This window comes from Pristiophorus japonicus, chromosome 23 (assembly GCF_044704955.1).
Source record: "Pristiophorus japonicus isolate sPriJap1 chromosome 23, sPriJap1.hap1, whole genome shotgun sequence".
In the NCBI taxonomy this organism is placed as follows: Eukaryota; Metazoa; Chordata; class Chondrichthyes; family Pristiophoridae; genus Pristiophorus; species Pristiophorus japonicus.
In genome coordinates, this window is record NC_091999.1 from 2,087,290 (window position 1) to 2,105,369 (window position 18,080).

An 18,080-nucleotide genomic window follows, 5' to 3' on the forward strand; every position below is an offset into this window, starting at 1 on the left:
TGTGGGGTATATCAGTGTTACAGTGAGGGGTGTGTGGTATATCAGTGTTACAGTGATGGGCGTGGGGTATATCAGTGTTACAGTGAGGGGTGTGAGGTATATCAGTGTTACAATGTGGGGTGTGGGGTATATCAGTGTTACAGTGAGGGGTGTGGGGTATATCAGTGTTACAGTGAGGAGTGTGGGGTATATCCGTGTTACAGTGAGGGGTGTGGGGTATATGGGAGTGTTACAGTGATGGGTGTGGGGTAAATCAGTGTTACAGTGAGGGGTGTGGGGTATATCAGTGTTAAAGTGAGGGATGTGGGGTATATCAGTGTTACAGTGAGGGGTGTGCGGTATATCAGTGTTACAGTGAGTGGTGTGGGGTATATCAGTGTTACAGTGAGGAGTGTGGGGTATATCAGTGTTACAATTTGGGGTGTGGGGTATATCAGTGTTACAGTGAGGGGTGTGGGGTATATCAGTGTCACAGTGAGGGGTGTGAGGTATATCTGTGTTACAGTGAGTCGTGTGGGATATATCAGTATTACAGTTAGGGGTGTGGGGGATATCAGTGTTACAGTGAGGAGTGTGGGATATATCAGTGTTACAGTGTGGGTTGTGGGGTATATCAGTGTTACAGTGACGGGTGTGGGGTATATCAATGTTACAGTGAGTGGTGTGGGGTATATCAGTGTTACAGTGAGGGGTGTGGGTTATATCAGTGTTACAGTGAGGGGTGTGGGGCATATCAGTGTTACAGTGAGGGATGTCAGTTATATCAGTGTTACAGTGTGGGGTGTGGGGTATAGCAGTGTTACATTGCGGGGTCTGGGGTATATAAGTGTTACAGTGAAAGGTGTGGGGCATATCAGTGTTACAGTGAGTGGTGTGGGGGATATCAGTGCTACAGTGAAGGGTGTGGGGTATATCAGAGAGTATTACAGTGAGACGTGTGCGGTATATCAGTGTTATAGTGAGGGGTGAAGGTGTATATCAGTATTACAGTGAGGGGTGTGGGTTCTAACAGAGTTACAGTGAGGGGTGTGGGGTATGTCAGTGTTACAGTGACAGGTGTGAGGTATATCAGTGTTACAGTGTGGGGTGTGGGGTATATCAGTGTTACAGTGAGGTATGTGGGGTATATCAATGTTACAGTGAGGGGTGTGGGGTATATCAGTGTTACAGTGAGGGATGTGGGGTATATCAGTGTTACAGTGAGGGGTGTGTGGTATATCAGTGTTACAGTGATGGGCGTGGGGTATATCAGTGTTACAGTGAGGGGTTTGAGGTATATCAGTGTTTCAGTGAGGGGTGTGAGTTATATCAGTGTTACAGCGAGGGGTGTGAGGTATATCAGTGTTACAGTGAGGTGTGTGGGGTATATCAATGTTACAGTGAGGGGTGTGGGGTATATCAGTGTTACAGTGAGGGATGTCGGGTATATCAGTGTCACAGTGAGGGGTTTGCGGTATATCAGCGTTACAGTAAGGAATGTGGGATATATGGTAGTGTTACAGAGAGGGGTGTGGGGTATATCAGTGAGTGGTGTGGGGTATATCAGTGTTACAGTGAATGGTGTGGGGTATATCAGTGTTACAGTGTGGAGTGTGGGGTATATCAGTGTTACAATGTGGGGTGTGGGGTATATTAGTGTTACAGTGAGGGGTGTTGGGTATATCAATGTTACAGTGAGGGGTGTGGGGTATATCAGTGTTACAGTGAGGGGTGTGGGGTATATCTGTGTTACAGTGAGTGGTGTGGGGTATATCAGTGTTACAGTTAGGGGTGTGGGGTATATCAGTGTTACAGTGAGGAGTGTGGGGTATATCAGTGTTACAGTGTGGGTTGTGGGGTATATCAGTGTTACAGTGACGGGTGTGGGGTATATCAATGTTACAGTGAGGGGTGTGGGGTATATCAGTGTTACAGTGAGGGGTGTGGGGTATATCAGTGTCACAATGTGGTGTGTGGTGTATATCAGTGTTACAGTGAGGGGTGTGGCGTATATCAGTGTTACAGTGAGGTGTGTGGGGTATATCTGTGTTACAGTGAGGGGTGTGGGGTATATCAGTGTTACAGTGAGGGGTGTGGGGCAACTCAGTGTTACAGTGAGGGGTGTGGGATATATCTGTTAATGTGAGGGACGTGGGGTATATCAGAGTGTTACAGAGTCAGGTGTGGTTTATATCACAGGATGTTACATTGAGGGATATGAGATATACCAGTGTTATAGTGAGGGGTGTGAGATATACCAGTGTTATAGTGAGGGGTGTGAGGTATATCAGTGTTGTAGTTAGGGGTGTTATGTATATCAGAGAGTTACCGTGAGGTGTGTGGTGCATATCAGTGTTACAGTGAGGGGTGTGGGATATATCAGTGTTACAGTGAGGGGTGTGGGGTATATCAGTGTTACAGTGAGGGGTGTGGGGTATATCAGTGTTACAGTGAGGGTTTTTGTGTTTATCAGTGTTACAGTGAGGGGTGTGGTGAATATCAGTGTTAAAGTGAGGGGTGTGGAATATTTAGGTGATACAGTGAGGGGTTTGGTGCATGTCAGAGAATGTTCCCGTGAGGGGTGTGGTGTATATCAGTGTGTTACACTGAGGGGTGTGGGGTATATCAGAGAGTTACAGTGAAGGGTGGGTTATATCAGTGTTACAGTGAGGTGTGTGGGGTATATCTGTGTGTTTCAGTGAGCGGTGTGAGGTATAACAGTGTTACAGTGAAGGGTATGTGGTATATCAGTATTGCAGTGAGGGATGTGTGGTATATCAGTGTTACAGTGAGGGGTATGTGGTATATCAGTATTACAGTGAGGGGTGTGGGTTATAACAGAGTTACAGTGAGGGGTGTGGGGTATGTCAGTGTTACAGTGACAGGTGTGAGGTATATCAGTGTTACAGTGTGGGGTGTGGGGTATATCAGTGTTACAGTGAGGTATGTGGGGTATATCAATGTTACAGTGAGGGGTGTGGGGTATATCAGTGTTACAGTGAGGGATGTGGGGTATATCAGTGTTACAGTGAGGGGTGTGTGGTATATCAGTGTTACAGTGATGGGCGTGGGGTATATCAGTGTTACAGTGAGGGGTGTGAGGTATATCAGTGTTTCAGTGAGGGGTGTGAGTTATATCAGTGTTACAGCGAGGGGTGTGAGGTATATCAGTGTTACAGTGAGGTGTGTGGGGTATATCAATGTTACAGTGAGGGGTGTGGGGTATATCAGTGTTACAGTGAGGGATGTCGGGTATATCAGTGTCACAGTGAGGGGTTTGCGGTATATCAGCGTTACAGTAAGGAATGTGGGATATATGGGAGTGTTACAGAGAGGGGTGTGGGGTATATCAGTCAGGGGTGTGGGGTATATCAGTGTCACAGTAAGGGGTGTGGTGTATATCAGTGTTACAGTGAGGGGTGTGGGGTATATGGGAGTGTTACAGTGAGGGGTGTGGGGTAAATCAGTGTTACAGTGAGGGATGTGGGATATATCTGTGTTACAGTGAGGGGTGTGAGGTATATCAGTGTTTCAGTGAGGTGTGTGGGGTATATCAATGTTACAGTGAGGGGTGTGGGGTATATCAGTGTTACAGTGAGGGGTGTGGTGCATATCAGTGTTACAGTGAGGAGTGTGGGGTATATGGGAGTGTTACAGAGAGGGGTGTGGGGTATATCAGTGAGGGGTGTGGGGTATATCAGTGTCACAGTGAGGGGTGTGGTGTATATCAGTGTTACAGTGAGGAGTGTGGGGTATATCAGTGTTACAGTGAGGGGTGTGGGGTAAATCAGTGTTACAGTGAGGGATGTGGGGTATATCAGTGTTACAGTGAGGGGTGTGTGGTATATCAGTGTTACAGTGAGGAATGTGGGATATATGGGAGTGTTACAGAGAGGGGTGTGGGGTATATCAGTGAGTGGTGGGGGGGGGGGTATATCAGTGTTACAGTGAGTGGTGTGGGGTATATCAGTGTTACAGTGAGGAGTGTGGGGTATATCAGTGTTACAATGTGGGGTGTGGGGTATATCAGTGTTACAGTGAGGGGTGTGGGGTATATCAATGTTACAGTGAGGGGTGTGGGGTATATCAGTGTCACAGTGAGGGGTGTGGGGTATATCTGTGTTACAGTGAGTGGTGTGGGGTATATCAGTGTTACAGTTAGGGGTCTGGGGTATATCAGTGTTACAGTGAGGAGTGTGGGGTATATCAGTGTTACAGTGTGGGTTGTGGGGTATATCAGTGTTACAGTGACGGGTGTGGGGTATATCAATGTTACAGTGAGGGGTGTGGGGTATATCAGTGTTACAGTGAGGGGTATGGGGTATATCAGAGTTACAGTGCGGGGTGTGGGGTATGTCAGTGTTACAGTGAGGGGTGTGGGGTGTATCAGTGTCACAGTGAGGGGTGTGGGGTATATCAGTGTCACAATGTGGGGTGTGGTGTATATCAGTGTTACAGTGAGGGGTGTGGCGTATATCTGTGTTACAGTGAGGGGTGTGGGGTATATCATAGTTACAGTGAGGTGTGTGGTGTATATCAGTGTTTCAGTGAGGGGTGTGCGGTATATCAGTGTTACAGTGAGGAGTGTGGGGTATATCAGTGTTACAGTGTGGGTTGTGGGGTATATCAATGTTACAGTGAGTGATGTGGGTTATATCAGTGTTACAGTGAGGGGTGTGGGGTATATCAGTGTCACAGTGAGGGGTGTGGGGTATATCAGTGTCACAATGTGGGGTGTGGTGTATATCAGTGTTACATAGAAACATAGAAACATAGAAAATAGGTGCAGGAGTAGGCCATTTGGCCCTTCTAGCCTGCACTGCCATTCAATGAGTTCATGGCTGAATATGCAACTTCAGTACCCCATTCCTGCTTTCTCACCATACCCCTTGATTCCCCTAGTAGTAAGGACTTCATCTAACTCCTTTTTGAATATATTTAGTGAATTGGCCTCAACAACTTTCTGTGGTAGAGAATTCCACAGGTTCACCACTCTCTGGGTGAAGAAATTCCTCCTCATCTCGGTCCTAAATGGCTTCCCCCTTATCCTTAGACTGTGTCCCCTGGTTCTGGACTTCCCCAACATTGGGAACATTCTTCCTGCATCTAACCTGTCTAAACCCGTCAGAATTTTAAACGTTTCTATGAGGTCCCCTCTCATTCTTCTGAACTCCAGTGAATACAAGCCCAGTTGATCCAGTCTTTCTTGATAGGTCAGTCCCGCCATCCCGGGAATCAGTCTGGTGAACCTTCGCTGCACTCCCTCAATAGCAAGAATGTCCTTCCTCAGGTTAGGAGACCAAAACTGTACACAATACTCCAGGTGTGGCCTCACCAAGGCCCTGTACAATTGTAGCAACACCTCCCTGCCCTTGTACTCAAATCCCCTCGCTATGAAGGCCAACATGCCATTTGCTTTCTTAACCGCCTGCTGTACCTGCATGCCAACCTTCAATGACTGATGTACCATGACACCCAGGTCTCTTTGCACCTGCCCTTTTCCTAATCTGTCACCATTCAGATAATAGTCTGTCTCTCTGTTTTTACCACCAAAGTGGATAACCTCACATTTATCCACATTATAATTCATCTGCCATGCATTTGCCCACTCACCTAACCTATCCAAGTCGCTCTGCAGCCTCATAGAATCCTCCTTGCAGCTCACACTGCCACCCAACTTAGTGTCATCCGCAAATTTAGAGATACTACATTTAATCCCCTCGTCTAAATCATTAATGTACAGTGTAAACAGCTGGGGCCCCAGCACAGAACCTTGCGGTACCCCACTAGTCACTGCCTGCCATTCTGAAAAGTCCCCATTTACTCCTACTCTTTGCTTCCTGTCTGACAACCAGTTCTCAATCCATGTCAGCACACTACCCCAATCCCATGTGCTTTAACTTTGCACATTAATCTCTTGTGTGGGACCTTGTCGAAAGCCTTCCGAAAGTCCAAATATACCACATCAACTGGTTCTCCCTTGTCCACTCTACTGGAAACATCCTCAAAAAATTCCAGAAGATTTGTCAAGCATGATTTCCCTTTCACAAATCCATGCTGACTTGGATCTATCATATTACCTCTTTCCAAATGCACTGCAATGACATCCTTAATAATTGATTCCATCATTTTACCCACTACCGATGTCACGCTGACCAGTCTGTAATTCCCTGTTTTCTCTCTCCCTCCTTTTTTAAAAAGTGGGGTTACATTGGCTACCCTCCACTCCATAGGGTATATCAGTGTTACAGTGAGGGGTTTGGCGTATATCGGTGTTACAACGAGGGGTGTGGGGTATATCATAGTTACAGTGAGGGGTGTGGGGTATATCAGTGTTACAGTGAGGGGTATGGGTTATATCATAGTTACAGTGAGGGGTGTGGTGTATATCAGTGTTACAGTGAGAGGTGTGGGGTATGTCAGTGTTACAGTGACGGGTGTGGGGTATATCAGTGTTACAGTGAGGGGTGTGGTGTATATCAGTGTTACAGTGACGGGTGTGGGGTATATCAGTGTTACAGTGAGGGGTGTGGGGTATATCAGTGTTACAGTGAGGTGTGTGGTGTATATCAGTGTTTCAGTGAGGGGTGTGAGGTATATCAGTGTTACAGTGAGGGGTGTGGGGTATATCAGTGTTACAGTGAGGGATGTGAGGTATATCAGTGTTACAGTGAGGGGTGTGCGGTATATCAGTGTTACAGTGAGGGCTGTGGGGTATATCAGTGTTACAGTGAGAGTTGTGGGGTATATCAGTGTTACAGTGAGGCGTGTGGGGTATATTAGTGTTACAGTGAGGGGTATGGGGTATATCAGTGAGGGGTGTGGGGTATATCAGTGTTACAGTGAGGGCTGTGGGGTAAATCAGTGTTACAGTGAGGGGTGTGGGGTATATCAGTGTTACAGTGAGGGGTGTGGGGTATATCAGTGTTACAGTGAGGGGTGTGCGGTATATCAGTGTTACAGTGAGGGCTGTGGGGTATATCAGTGTTACAGTGAGGGGTGTGGGGTATATCAGTGTTACAGTGAGGCGTGTGGGGTATATTAGTGTTACAGTGAGGGGTATGGGGTATATCAGTGAGGAGTGTGGGGTATATCAGTGTTACAGTGAGGGGTGTGGGGTATATCAGTGTTACAGTGAGGGCTGTGGGGTAAATCAGTGTTACAGTGAGGGGTATGGGGTATATCAGTGTTACAGTGAGGGGTGTGGGGTATATCAGTGTTACAGTGAGGGGTGTGGGGTATATGGGAGTGTTACAGTGAGGGGTGTGGGCTATATCAGTGTTACAGTGAGGGGTGTGGGGTATATCAGTATTACAGTGAGGGGTGTGGGGTAAATCAGTGTTACAGTGAGGGCTGTGGGATAAATCAGTGTTACAGTGATGGGTGTGAGGTATATCAGTGTTACAGTGAGGTGTGTGGGGTATATCAGTGTTACAGTGAGGGGTGTGGGGTATATCAGTGTTACAGTGAATGGTGTGGGGTATATCAGTGTTACAGTGAGGGGTGTGGGGTATATCAGTGTTACAGTGAGGTGTGTGGGGTATATCAGTGTTACAGTGAGGGGTGTGAGGTATATCAGTGTTACAGTGAGGTGTGTGGGGTATATCAGTGTTACAGTGAGGGGTGTGAGGTATATCAGTGTTACAGTGAGGCGTGTGAGGTATATCAGTGTTACAGTGAGTGGTGTGAGGTATATCAGTGTTACAGTGAGGGGTATGGGGTATATCAGTGTTACAGTGAGGGGTGTGGGGTATATCAGTGTTACATTGAGGGCCGTGGGCTATATCAGTGTTACAGTGAGGGGTGTGGGGTATATCAGTGTTACAGTGAGGGGTGTGGAGTATATCAGTGTTACAGTGAGGGGTGTGGGGTATATCAGTGTTACAGTGAGGGGTGTGGGTTATATCAGTGTTACAGTGAGGAGTGTGGGGTATATCAGTGTTACAGTGAGGGGTGTGGGGTATATCAGTGTTACAGTGAGGGGTGTGGAGTATATCAGTGTTACAGTGAGGAGTGTGGGGTATATCAGTGTTACAGTGAGGGGTGTGGGGTATATCAGTGTTACAGTGAGGGGTGTGGGGTATATCAGTGTTACAGTGAGGGGTGTGGGGTATATCAGTGTTACAGTGAGGGGTGTGGGGTATATCAGTGTTACAGTGAGGGGTGTGGGGTATATGGAAGTGTTACAGTGAGGGGTGTGGGGTATATCAGTGTTACAGTGCGGGGTGTGGGTTATATCAGTGTTACAGTGAGGGGTGTGGGGTATATCAGTGTTACAGTGCGGGGTGTGGGGTATATCAGTGTTACAGTGAGGTGTGTGGGGTATATCAGTGTTACAGTGCGGGGTGTGGGGTATATCAGTGTTACAGTGAGGGGTGTGGGGTATATCAGTGTTACAGTGAGGGGTGTGGGGTATATCAGTGTTACAGTGAGGGGTGTGGGGTATATGGAAGTGTTACAGTGAGGGGTGTGGGGTATATCAGTGTTACAGTGAGGGGTGTGGGGTATATCAGTGTTACAGTGAGGGGTGTGAGGTATATGGGAGTGTTACAGTGAGGGGTGTGAGGTATATGGGAGTGTTACAGTGAGGGGTGTGAGGTATATGGGAGTGTTACAGTGAGGTGTGTGGGGTATATCAGTGTTACAGTGAGGGGTGTGGGATATATCAGTGTTACAGTGAGAGGTGTGGGGTATATCAGTGTTACAGTGAGAGGTGTGGGGTATATCAGTGTTACAGTGAGGGGTGTGGGGTATATCAGTGTTACAGTGAGGGGTGTGAGGTATATCAGTGTTACAGTGAGGGGTGTGAGGTATATGGGAGTGTTACAGTGAGGTGTGTGGGGTATATCAGTGTTACAGTGAGGGGTGTGAGGTATCAGTGTTACAGTGAGGGGTGTGAGGTATATGGGAGTGTTACAGTGAGGTGTGTGGGATATATCAGTGTTACAGTGAGGGGTGTGGGGTATATCAGTGTTACAGTGAGGGGTGTGAGGTATATGGGAGTGTTACAGTGACGGGTGCCAGTAAATGCCCAGTTGTGCTGTACTTTCCCTTGGTGTGCAGGAGATCGCGGTGCCTCTGTTTGACCTGAAGCTGGCGATGGAAGAACTGGCGGGAAACAAAACCTTCCATTGTATCCTAGCAACCCTGCTGGCTATCGGGAACTTCCTCAACGGTGTCAATGTAAGTGACAGATCCATCGTCACGGCTCACTTCCTGTTCATCCATCGAAACAGGAAGTAGACCTGTTCATGATTTTGCTTTAGTTGTCAAATGTAAATTATATCTTTGTGTTCCACCGTGTCAGAGATATTGGTTGTGTCCCTTCAAACACTCCCAGGGCAGGTACAGGGGGTTAGATACAGAGTAAAGCTCCCTCTACACTGTCCCATCAAACACTCCCAGGGCAGGTACAGCACGGGGTTAGATACAGAGTAAAGCTCCCTCTACACTCTCCCATCAAACACTCCCAGGGCAGGTACAGGGGGTTAGATACAGAGTAAAGCTCCCTCTACACTGTCCCATCAAACACTCCCAGGGCAGGTACAGGGGGTTAGATACAGAGTAAAGCTCCATCTACACTGTCCCATCAAACACTCCCAGGGCAGGTACAGGGGGTTAGATACAGAGTAAAGCTCCCTCTACACTGTCCCATCAAACACTCCCAGGGCAGGTACAGAACGGGGTTAGATACAGAGTAAAGCTCCCTCTACACTGTCCCATCAAACACTCCCAGGGCAGGTACAGCACGGGTTAGATACAGAGTAAAGCTCCCTCTACACTGTCCCATCACACACTCCCAGGGCAGGTACAGGGGGTTAGATACAGAGTAAAGCTCCCTCTACACTGTCCCATCAAACACTCCCAGGGCAGGTACAGCATGGGGTTAGATACAGAGTAAAGCTCCCTCTACACTGTCCCCATCAAACACTCCCAGGGCAGGTACAGCACGGGTTAGATACAGAGTAAAGCTTCCTCTACACTCTCCCATCAAACACTCCCAGGGCAGGTACAGCACGGGTTAGATACAGAGTAAAGCTCCCTCTACACTGTCCCATCAAACACTCCCAGGGCAGGTACAGGGGGTTAGATACAGAGTAAAGCTCCCTCTACACTGTCCCATCAAACACTCCCAGGGCAGGTACAGCACGGAGTTAGATACAGAGTAAAGCTCCCTCTACACTGTCCCATCAAACACTCCCAGGGCAGGTACAGCATGGGGTTAGATACAGAGTAAAGCTCCCTCTACACTGTCCCATCAAACACTCCCAGGGCAGGTACAGCACGGGGTTAGATACAGAGTAAAGCTCCCTCTACACTGTCCCATCAAACACTCCCAGGGCAGGTACAGCACGGGTTAGATACAGAGTAAAGCTCCCTCTACACTGTCCCATCAAACACTCCCAGGGCAGGTACAGCACGGGGTTAGATACAGAGTAAAGCTCCCTCTACACTGTCCCATCAAACACTCCCAGGGCAGGTACAGCACGGGGTTAGATACAGAGAACAGCTTACTTTATATTCCATGGGAAACATGGAAGCCATTTCGATTATCGTAACTTCCCAGAAACCGCCGTTTGATGAAGAAACATTGGCTGCTCCAAACCGGTGAGAACTTGCCTGCTGCTCTTTTTCCAGTAATGGCCGTGGGATCTTTACCATCCACCTGGACGAGGCTTCAGTTCACTGATATTGGGAGATTGTTTTTCTCAGTAATTCCCGGGATGTGGGCATCGATGACCAGGCCCAAGCCATTGATAGCCCCTCCATAGTTGCCCCGAGAAGGTGCTGGGGCCTTCTTCTTGAGCCAGCGTGGGTATGACAGAGTGCCTCGCTCAGTCACTTCGAAGGGACAGTTCAGAGTCACCCAGCTTGGTGCGGGACAGGGCTCACGTCTAGGCCCAGACCACGTTTGGGCGGCAGATTTCCTTCCCCCTAAAGAGATGTAAGTGAACCAGTTGGGGTTTATTTTACAACACTCTGACAGCTTCATGGTCAGTTTTACTGAAACCAGTTTATTAATTTCCGAGATTTTTTTGAATTGCGTTTAATCTTTCAAACAGCCACATTGGGATTTGAATTCATGCTGTCTGGATTTGTCGTCCAGGCCCCTGGATTATTGTCAGGCCCTTGGATTACTGCCAGGCCTCTGGATTATAGCCAGGTCTCTGGATTATAGTTAAACCCCTGGATTATATCCAGGCCTCTGGATTATAGCCAGGCCCCTGGATTACTGCCAGGCCTCTGGATTATAGCCAGGCCCCTGGATTATGGGCAGGCCTCTGGATTATAGCCAGGCCCCTGGATTATGGCCAGGCCTCTGGATTATAGCCAGGCCCCTGAATTACTACCAGGACCCTGGCTTACTGCCAGGCCTCTGGATTATAGCCAGGCTCCTGGATTATAGCCAGGCCTCTGGATTATAGCCAGGCCCCTGGATTACTGCCAGGCCTCTGGATTATAGCCAGGCCCCTGGATTACTGTCAGGCCTCTGGATTACTACCAGGCTCTCGGATTACTGCCAGGCCTCTGGATTATAGCCAGGCCCCTGGATTGTAGCCAGGCCCTTGGATTATAGCCAGGCCTCTGGATTATAGCCAGGCCCTTGGATTATAGCCAGGCCTCTGGATTATAGCCCGGCCCATGGATTATAGCCAGGCCTCTGGATTAGTAGTCCAGCCACTGAATTATAACCAGGCCCCTGGATTAGAGGCCAGCCTCTGGATTATAGCCAGGCCCCTGGATTATAGCCAGGTCGCTGAATTATAGTGAGGCCACTGGATTAGTAGTCCAGGCCACTGGATTATAGCCAGGCCACTGGATTATAGCCAGGACCCTGGATTAGTAGTCCAGGCCACGGGATTAAAGCCAGGCCCCTGGATTCGTAGTCCAGGCCGCTGGATTATAGCCAGACCCCTGGATTAGTAGTCCAGGCCACTGGATTAGACCAAGGCCCCTGGATTCGTAGTCCATGCCACTGGATTATAGCTAGGCCCCCGGATAAGTAATCCAGGTCACTGGATTATAGCCAGGCCACTGGATTATAGCCAGGCCTCTAGATTAGTAGTCCAGGACACTGGATTATAGCTGGGCCCCTGGATTAGTAGTCCATTACACTGGATTATAGCCAGGCACTTGGATTAATAGTCCAGGCCACGGGATTAAAGCCAGGCCCCTGGATTCGTAGTCCAGGACACTGGATTATAGCCAGACCCCTTGATTAGTAATCCAGGCCACTGGATTATAGCCATGTCCCTGGATTAGTAGTCCAGGCCACTTGTTTATAGCCAGACCCCTGGATTAGTAGTCCAGGCAACTGGATTATAGCCAGGCCCCTTGATTAGTAGTAAAGGACTCTGGATTACAGCCAGGCCCCTAAATTAGTAGTCCAGGCCACTGGATTATAGCCAGGCCCCTGGATTTGTAATCCAGGCCACAGGATTATAGCCATGCCCCTGGATTAGTAGTCCAGGCCACTGGATTAGAGCCAGCCCCTGGATTCGTAGTCCAGGCCACTGGATTATAGCCAGACACCTGGATTAGTAGTCCAGGCCACTGGATTAGAGCCAGTCCCCTGGATTAGTAGTCCAGACCACTGGATTATAGCCATGCCCCTGGATTAGTAGTCCAGGCCACTGGATTAGAGCCAGCCCCCTGGATTAGTTGTCCAGGCCACTGGATTAAAGCCAGGCCTCTGGACTTGTAGTCCAGGCCAATGGATTATAGCCAGACCCTTGGATTAGTAGTCCAGGCCACTGGATTAAAGCCAGACCCCTGGATTATAGCCAGGCCCCTGGATTATAGCCAGGCCTCTGGATTATGGCCAGGTCCCTGGATTACTGCCAGGTCCCTGGATTATAGCCAGGCCTCTGGATTCATAGTCCAGGCCTCTGGATTATAGGCAGGCCTCTGGATTCATAGTCCTGGCCTCTGGATTATAGGCAGGCCTCTGGATTATGGCCAGGCTTCTGGATTATAGGCAGGCCTCTGAATTATAGCCAGGCATCTGGATTATAGCCTGTATTATAGCTAGGCCTCTGGATTATAACCAGGCCTCTGGATTATAGCCAGGCCCCTGGATTATAACGAAACCCCTGGATTATAGCCAGACCTCTGGATTATAGCCAGACCCCTGGATTTAGCCAGGCCCCTGGATTATAGCCAGGCCTCTGGAAATATAGCCAGGCCGCTGGATTATAGCCAGGCCTCTGGATTATAGCCGGGCCCCTGGATTATAGGCAGGCCTCTGGATTATGGCCAGGCCACTGGATTAAAGCCAGATCCCTGGATTATAGCCAGACCTCTAGATTATGGCCAGGATCCTGGATTGTAGCCAGGCCTTTGGATTATAGCCAGGCCTCTGTATTATAGCCAGGCCCCTGGATTATAGCCAGGCCCCTGGATTATCGCCAGACCTCTGAATTATAGCCAGGCCTCTGGATTACAGCCAGGCCCCCGGATTATAGCCAGGCCTCTGGATTATAGCCAGGCCTCTGGATTATAGCCAGACCCCTGGAGTATAGCCTGGCCCCTTGAGTATAGCCAGGCCTCTGGATTATAGCCAGGTCCCTGGATTATTGCCAGAACCCTGGATTATAGCCACACCCCTGGATTATAGCCAGGCCCCTGGATTATAGCCAGACCCCTGGATTATAGCCTGACCTCTGGATCATAGCCAGACCCCTGGGTTATAGCCAGGCCTCTGGATTATAGCCAGGCCTCTGGATTCGCAGTCCTGGCCTCTGGATTATAGCCAGGCCTCTGGATTATAGCCAGGCCCCTGGATTATAACCAGGCCTCTGTATTATAGCCAGGTCCCTGTATTGCTGTCAGGCCTCTGGATTACTACCAGGCCCCCAGATTACTGTCAGGCCTCTGGATTACAGCCAGGCCTCTGCTTTATAGCCAGGCCCCTGGATTATAGCTAGGTCCCTGGATTATAGCCAGGTCCCTGGATTATAGGCAGGCCTCTGTATTCGTAGTCCTGGCCTCTGGATTATAGGCAGGCCTCTGGATTATAGCCAGGTCCCTTTATTATAGCCAGACCTCTAGATTATGGCCAGGACCCTGGATTATAGCCAGGCCTTTGGATTATAGCAAGGCCTCTGGATTATAGCCAGGTCCCTTTATTATAGCCAGACCTCTAGATTATGGCCAGGACCCTGGATTATAGCCAGGCCTTTCGATTATAGCCAGGACTCTGGATTATAGCCAGCCCCCTGAATTATATCCAGGCCTCTGGATTACAGTCGGGCCCCTGGATTAGTAGACCAGCCACTGGATTATAGCCAGGTCCCTGGATTAGTAGTCTAGGCCACTGGATTATAGCCAGGCCCCTGGATAATAACCAGGCTGGTGAATTATAGCCAGGCCTCTGGATTAGTAGTCCAGGCCACTGGATTATAGCCAGGCCCCTGGATTTGTAGTCCAGGCCACTGGATTATAGGCAGGCCTCTGGATTATGGCCAGGCCACTGGATTAAAGCCAGATCTATGGATTATAGCCAAGCCCCTGGATTATAGCCAGGCCTCTGGATTACAGCCAGGCCCTTGGATTATAGCCAGGCCCCTGGATTATAGCCAGGCCACTGGATTAAAGCCAGATCTATGGATTATAGCCAGACCTCTGGATTATAGCCAGGCCCCTGAATTATAGCCAGGCCCCTGGATTATAGCCAGGCCCCTGGATTATAACCAGGCCTCTGGATTATAGCCAGTACCCTGGATAATAGCCAGGTCCCTGGATTATAGCCAGACCCCTGGATTATAGCCAGGCTGCTGGATTATAGCGAAACCGCTGGATTATAGCCAAACCTCTGGATTATAGCCAGACCTCTGGATTATAGCCAGACCCCTGGATTTAGCCAGGCCCCTGGATTATAGCCAGGCCTCTAGATTATAGCCAGGCCCCTGGATTATAGCCAGGCCACTGGATTAAAGCCAGATCTATGGATTATAGCCAGACCTCTGGATTATAGCCAGGCCCCTGAATTATAGCCAGGCCCCTGGATTATAGCCAGGCCCCTGGATTATAGCCAGGCCCCTGGATTATAACCAGGCCTCTGGATTATAGCCAGTATCCTGGATTATAGCCAGGTCCCTGGATTATAGCCAGACCCCTGGATTATAGCCAGGCTGCTGGATTATAGCCAGACCCCTGGATTATAGCCAGACCTCTGGATTATAGCCAGACCCCTGGATTTAGCCAGGCCCCTGGATTATAATCAGGCCTCTAGATTATAGCCAGGCCCCTGGATTATAGCCAGGCCTCTGGATTCGTAGTCCTGGCCTCTGGATTATAGCCAGGCCCCTAGATTATTGCCAGGCCCCTGGATTATAGCCAGACCTCTGAATTATAGCCAGGCCTCTGGATTACAGCCAGGCCCTTGGGTTATAGCTAGGCCTCTGGATTATAGCCAGGCCTCTGGATTATAGCCAGACCCCTGGAGTATAGCCTGAACCCTGGAGTATAGCCAGCCCTCTGGATTATAGCCAGGCCCCTGGATTATTGCCAGACCCCTGGATTATAGCCAGGCCCCAGGATTATAGCCAGGCCTCTGTGTTATAGCCAGGTTCCTGGATTGCTGTCAGGCCTCTGGATTACTACCAGGCCCCCGGATTACTGCCAGGCCTCTGGTTTACAGCCAGGCCTCTGGATTATAGCCAGGCCCCTGGATTATAGCCAGGTCCCTGGATTATAGCCATGCCTCTGGATTCGTAGTCCAGGCCTATGGATTATAGGCAGGCCTCTGGATTCGTAGTCCTGGCCTCTGGATTATAGGCATGCCTCTGGATTATGGCCAGGCGCCTCAATTATAGACAGGTCTCTGGATTATAGCCAGACCTCTAGATTATGGCCAGGACCCTGGATTATAGCCAGGCCTTTGGATTATAGCCATGCCTCTGGATTATAGCTAGCCCCCTGAATTATAGCCAGGCCTCTGGATTACAGTCGGGCCACTGGATTAGTAGACCAGCCACTGGATTATAGCCAGGCCCCTGGATTTGTAGTCCAGGCCACTGGATTATAGCCAGGTCCCTGGATTTGTAGTCCAGGCCACTGGATTATAGGCAGGCCTCTGGATTATGGCCAGGCCACTGGATTATAGCCAGATCTATGGATTATAGCCAGACCTCTGGATTATAGCCAAGCCCCTGGATTATAGCCAGGCCTCTGGATTACAGCCAGGCCCTTGGATTATAGCCAGGCCCCTGGATTATAGCCAGGCCACTGGATTAAAGCCAGATCTATGGATTATAGCCAGACCTCTGGATTATAGCCAGGCCCCTGGATTATAACCAGGCCTCTGGATTATAGCCAGTACCCTGGATTATAGCTAGGTCCCTGGATTATAGCCAGACCCCTGGATTATAGCCAGGCTGCTGGATTATAGCCAGACCCCTGGATTATAGCCAGACCTCTGGATTATAGCCAGACCCCTGTATTTAGCCAGGCCCCTGGATTATAGTCAGGCCTCTAGATTATAGCCAGGCCCCTGGATTATAGCCAGGCCTCTGGATTCGTAGTCCTGGCCTCTGGATTATAGACAGGCCTCTGGATTATGGACAGGCCACTGGATTAAAGCCAGGTCCCTGGATTATAGCCAGACCTCTAGATTATGGCCAGGATCCTGGATTGTAGCCAGGCCTTTGAATTATAACCAGGCCTCTGGATTATAGCCAGGCCCCTAGATTATTGCCACGCCCCTGGATTATAGCCAGACCTCTGAATTATAGCCAGGCCTCTGGATTACAGCCAGGCCCTTGGGTTATAGCTAGGCCTCTGGATTATAGCCAGGCCTCTGGATTATAGCCAGACCCCTGGATTATAGCCAGGTCGCTGAATTATAGTGAGGCCACTGGATTAGTAGTCCAAGCCACTGGATTATAGCCAGGCCCCTGGATTATAACCAGGCCTCTGGATTATAGCCAGTACCCTGGATTATAGCCAGATCCCTGGAGTATAGCCAGCCCTCTGGATTATAGCCAGGCCCTTGGATTATTGCCAGACCCCTGGATTATAGCCACACCCAAGGATTATAGCCAGGCCTCTGGATTATAGCCAGGCCCCTGGATTATAGCCAGGCCCCTGGATTATAGCCAGGTCGCTGAATTATAGTGAGGCCACTGGATTAGTAGTCCAAGCCACTGGATTATAGCCAGGCCTCTGGATTATGGACAGGCCACTGGATTAAAGCCAGATCCCTGGATTATAGCCAGACCTCTAGATTATGGCCAGGATCCTGGATTGTAGCCAGGCCTTTGAATTATAGCCAGGCCTCTGGATTATAGCCAGGCCCCTAGATTATTGCCAGGCCCCTGGATTATAGCCAGACCTCTGAATTATAGCCAGGCCTCTGGATTACAGCCAGGCCCTTGGGTTATAGCTAGGCCTCTGGATTATAGCCAGGCCTCTGGATTATAGCCAGACCCCTGGAGTATAGCCTGAACCCTGGAGTATAGCCAGCCCTCTGGATTATAGCCAGGCCCCTGGATTATTGCCAGACCCCTGGATTATAGCCACACCCCAGGATTATAGCCAGGCCTCTGGATTATAGCCAGGCCTCTGGATTATAGCCAGATCCTTGGATTATAGCCAGACCCCTGGATTATAGCCAGGCCTCTGGATTATAGCCAGGCTTCTGGATTATAGGCAGGCCTCTGGATTCGCAGTCCTGGCCTCTGGATTATAGCCAGATCTCTGGATTATAACCAGGCCCCTGGATTATAGCCAGGCCTCTGTGTTATAGCCAGGTCCCTGTATTGCTGTCAGGCCTCTGGATTACTACCAGGCCCCCGGATTACTGCCAGGCCTCTGGTTTACAGCCAGGCCTCTGGATTATAGCCAGGCCCCTGGATTATAGCCAGGTCCCTGGATTATAGCCATGCCTCTGGATTCGTAGTCCAGGCCTATGGATTATAGGCAGGCCTCTGGATTCGTAGTCCTGGCCTCTGGATTATAGGCATGCCTCTGGATTATGGCCAGACGCCTCAATTATAGACAGGTCTCTGGATTATAGCCAGACCTCTAGATTATGGCCAGGACCCTGGATTATAGCCAGGCCTTTGGATTATAGCCAGGCCTCTGGATTATAGCTAGCC

At 49.5% G+C, this 18,080-nt stretch overlaps 1 protein-coding gene across 1 annotated transcript in view; it reads left to right on the top strand.

The window, feature by feature from the left end:
• The window catches only part of LOC139235683 (FH1/FH2 domain-containing protein 3), a 194,817-nt gene that overhangs the window by 85,292 nt on the left and 91,445 nt on the right, over nucleotides 1-18,080 (top strand). The window contains exon 4 of the mRNA XM_070866723.1: nucleotides 9,043-9,162. Coding sequence (XP_070722824.1) covers nucleotides 9,043-9,162 — 120 coding nt within the window. The remainder of the gene's footprint in view (nucleotides 1-9,042; nucleotides 9,163-18,080) is intronic.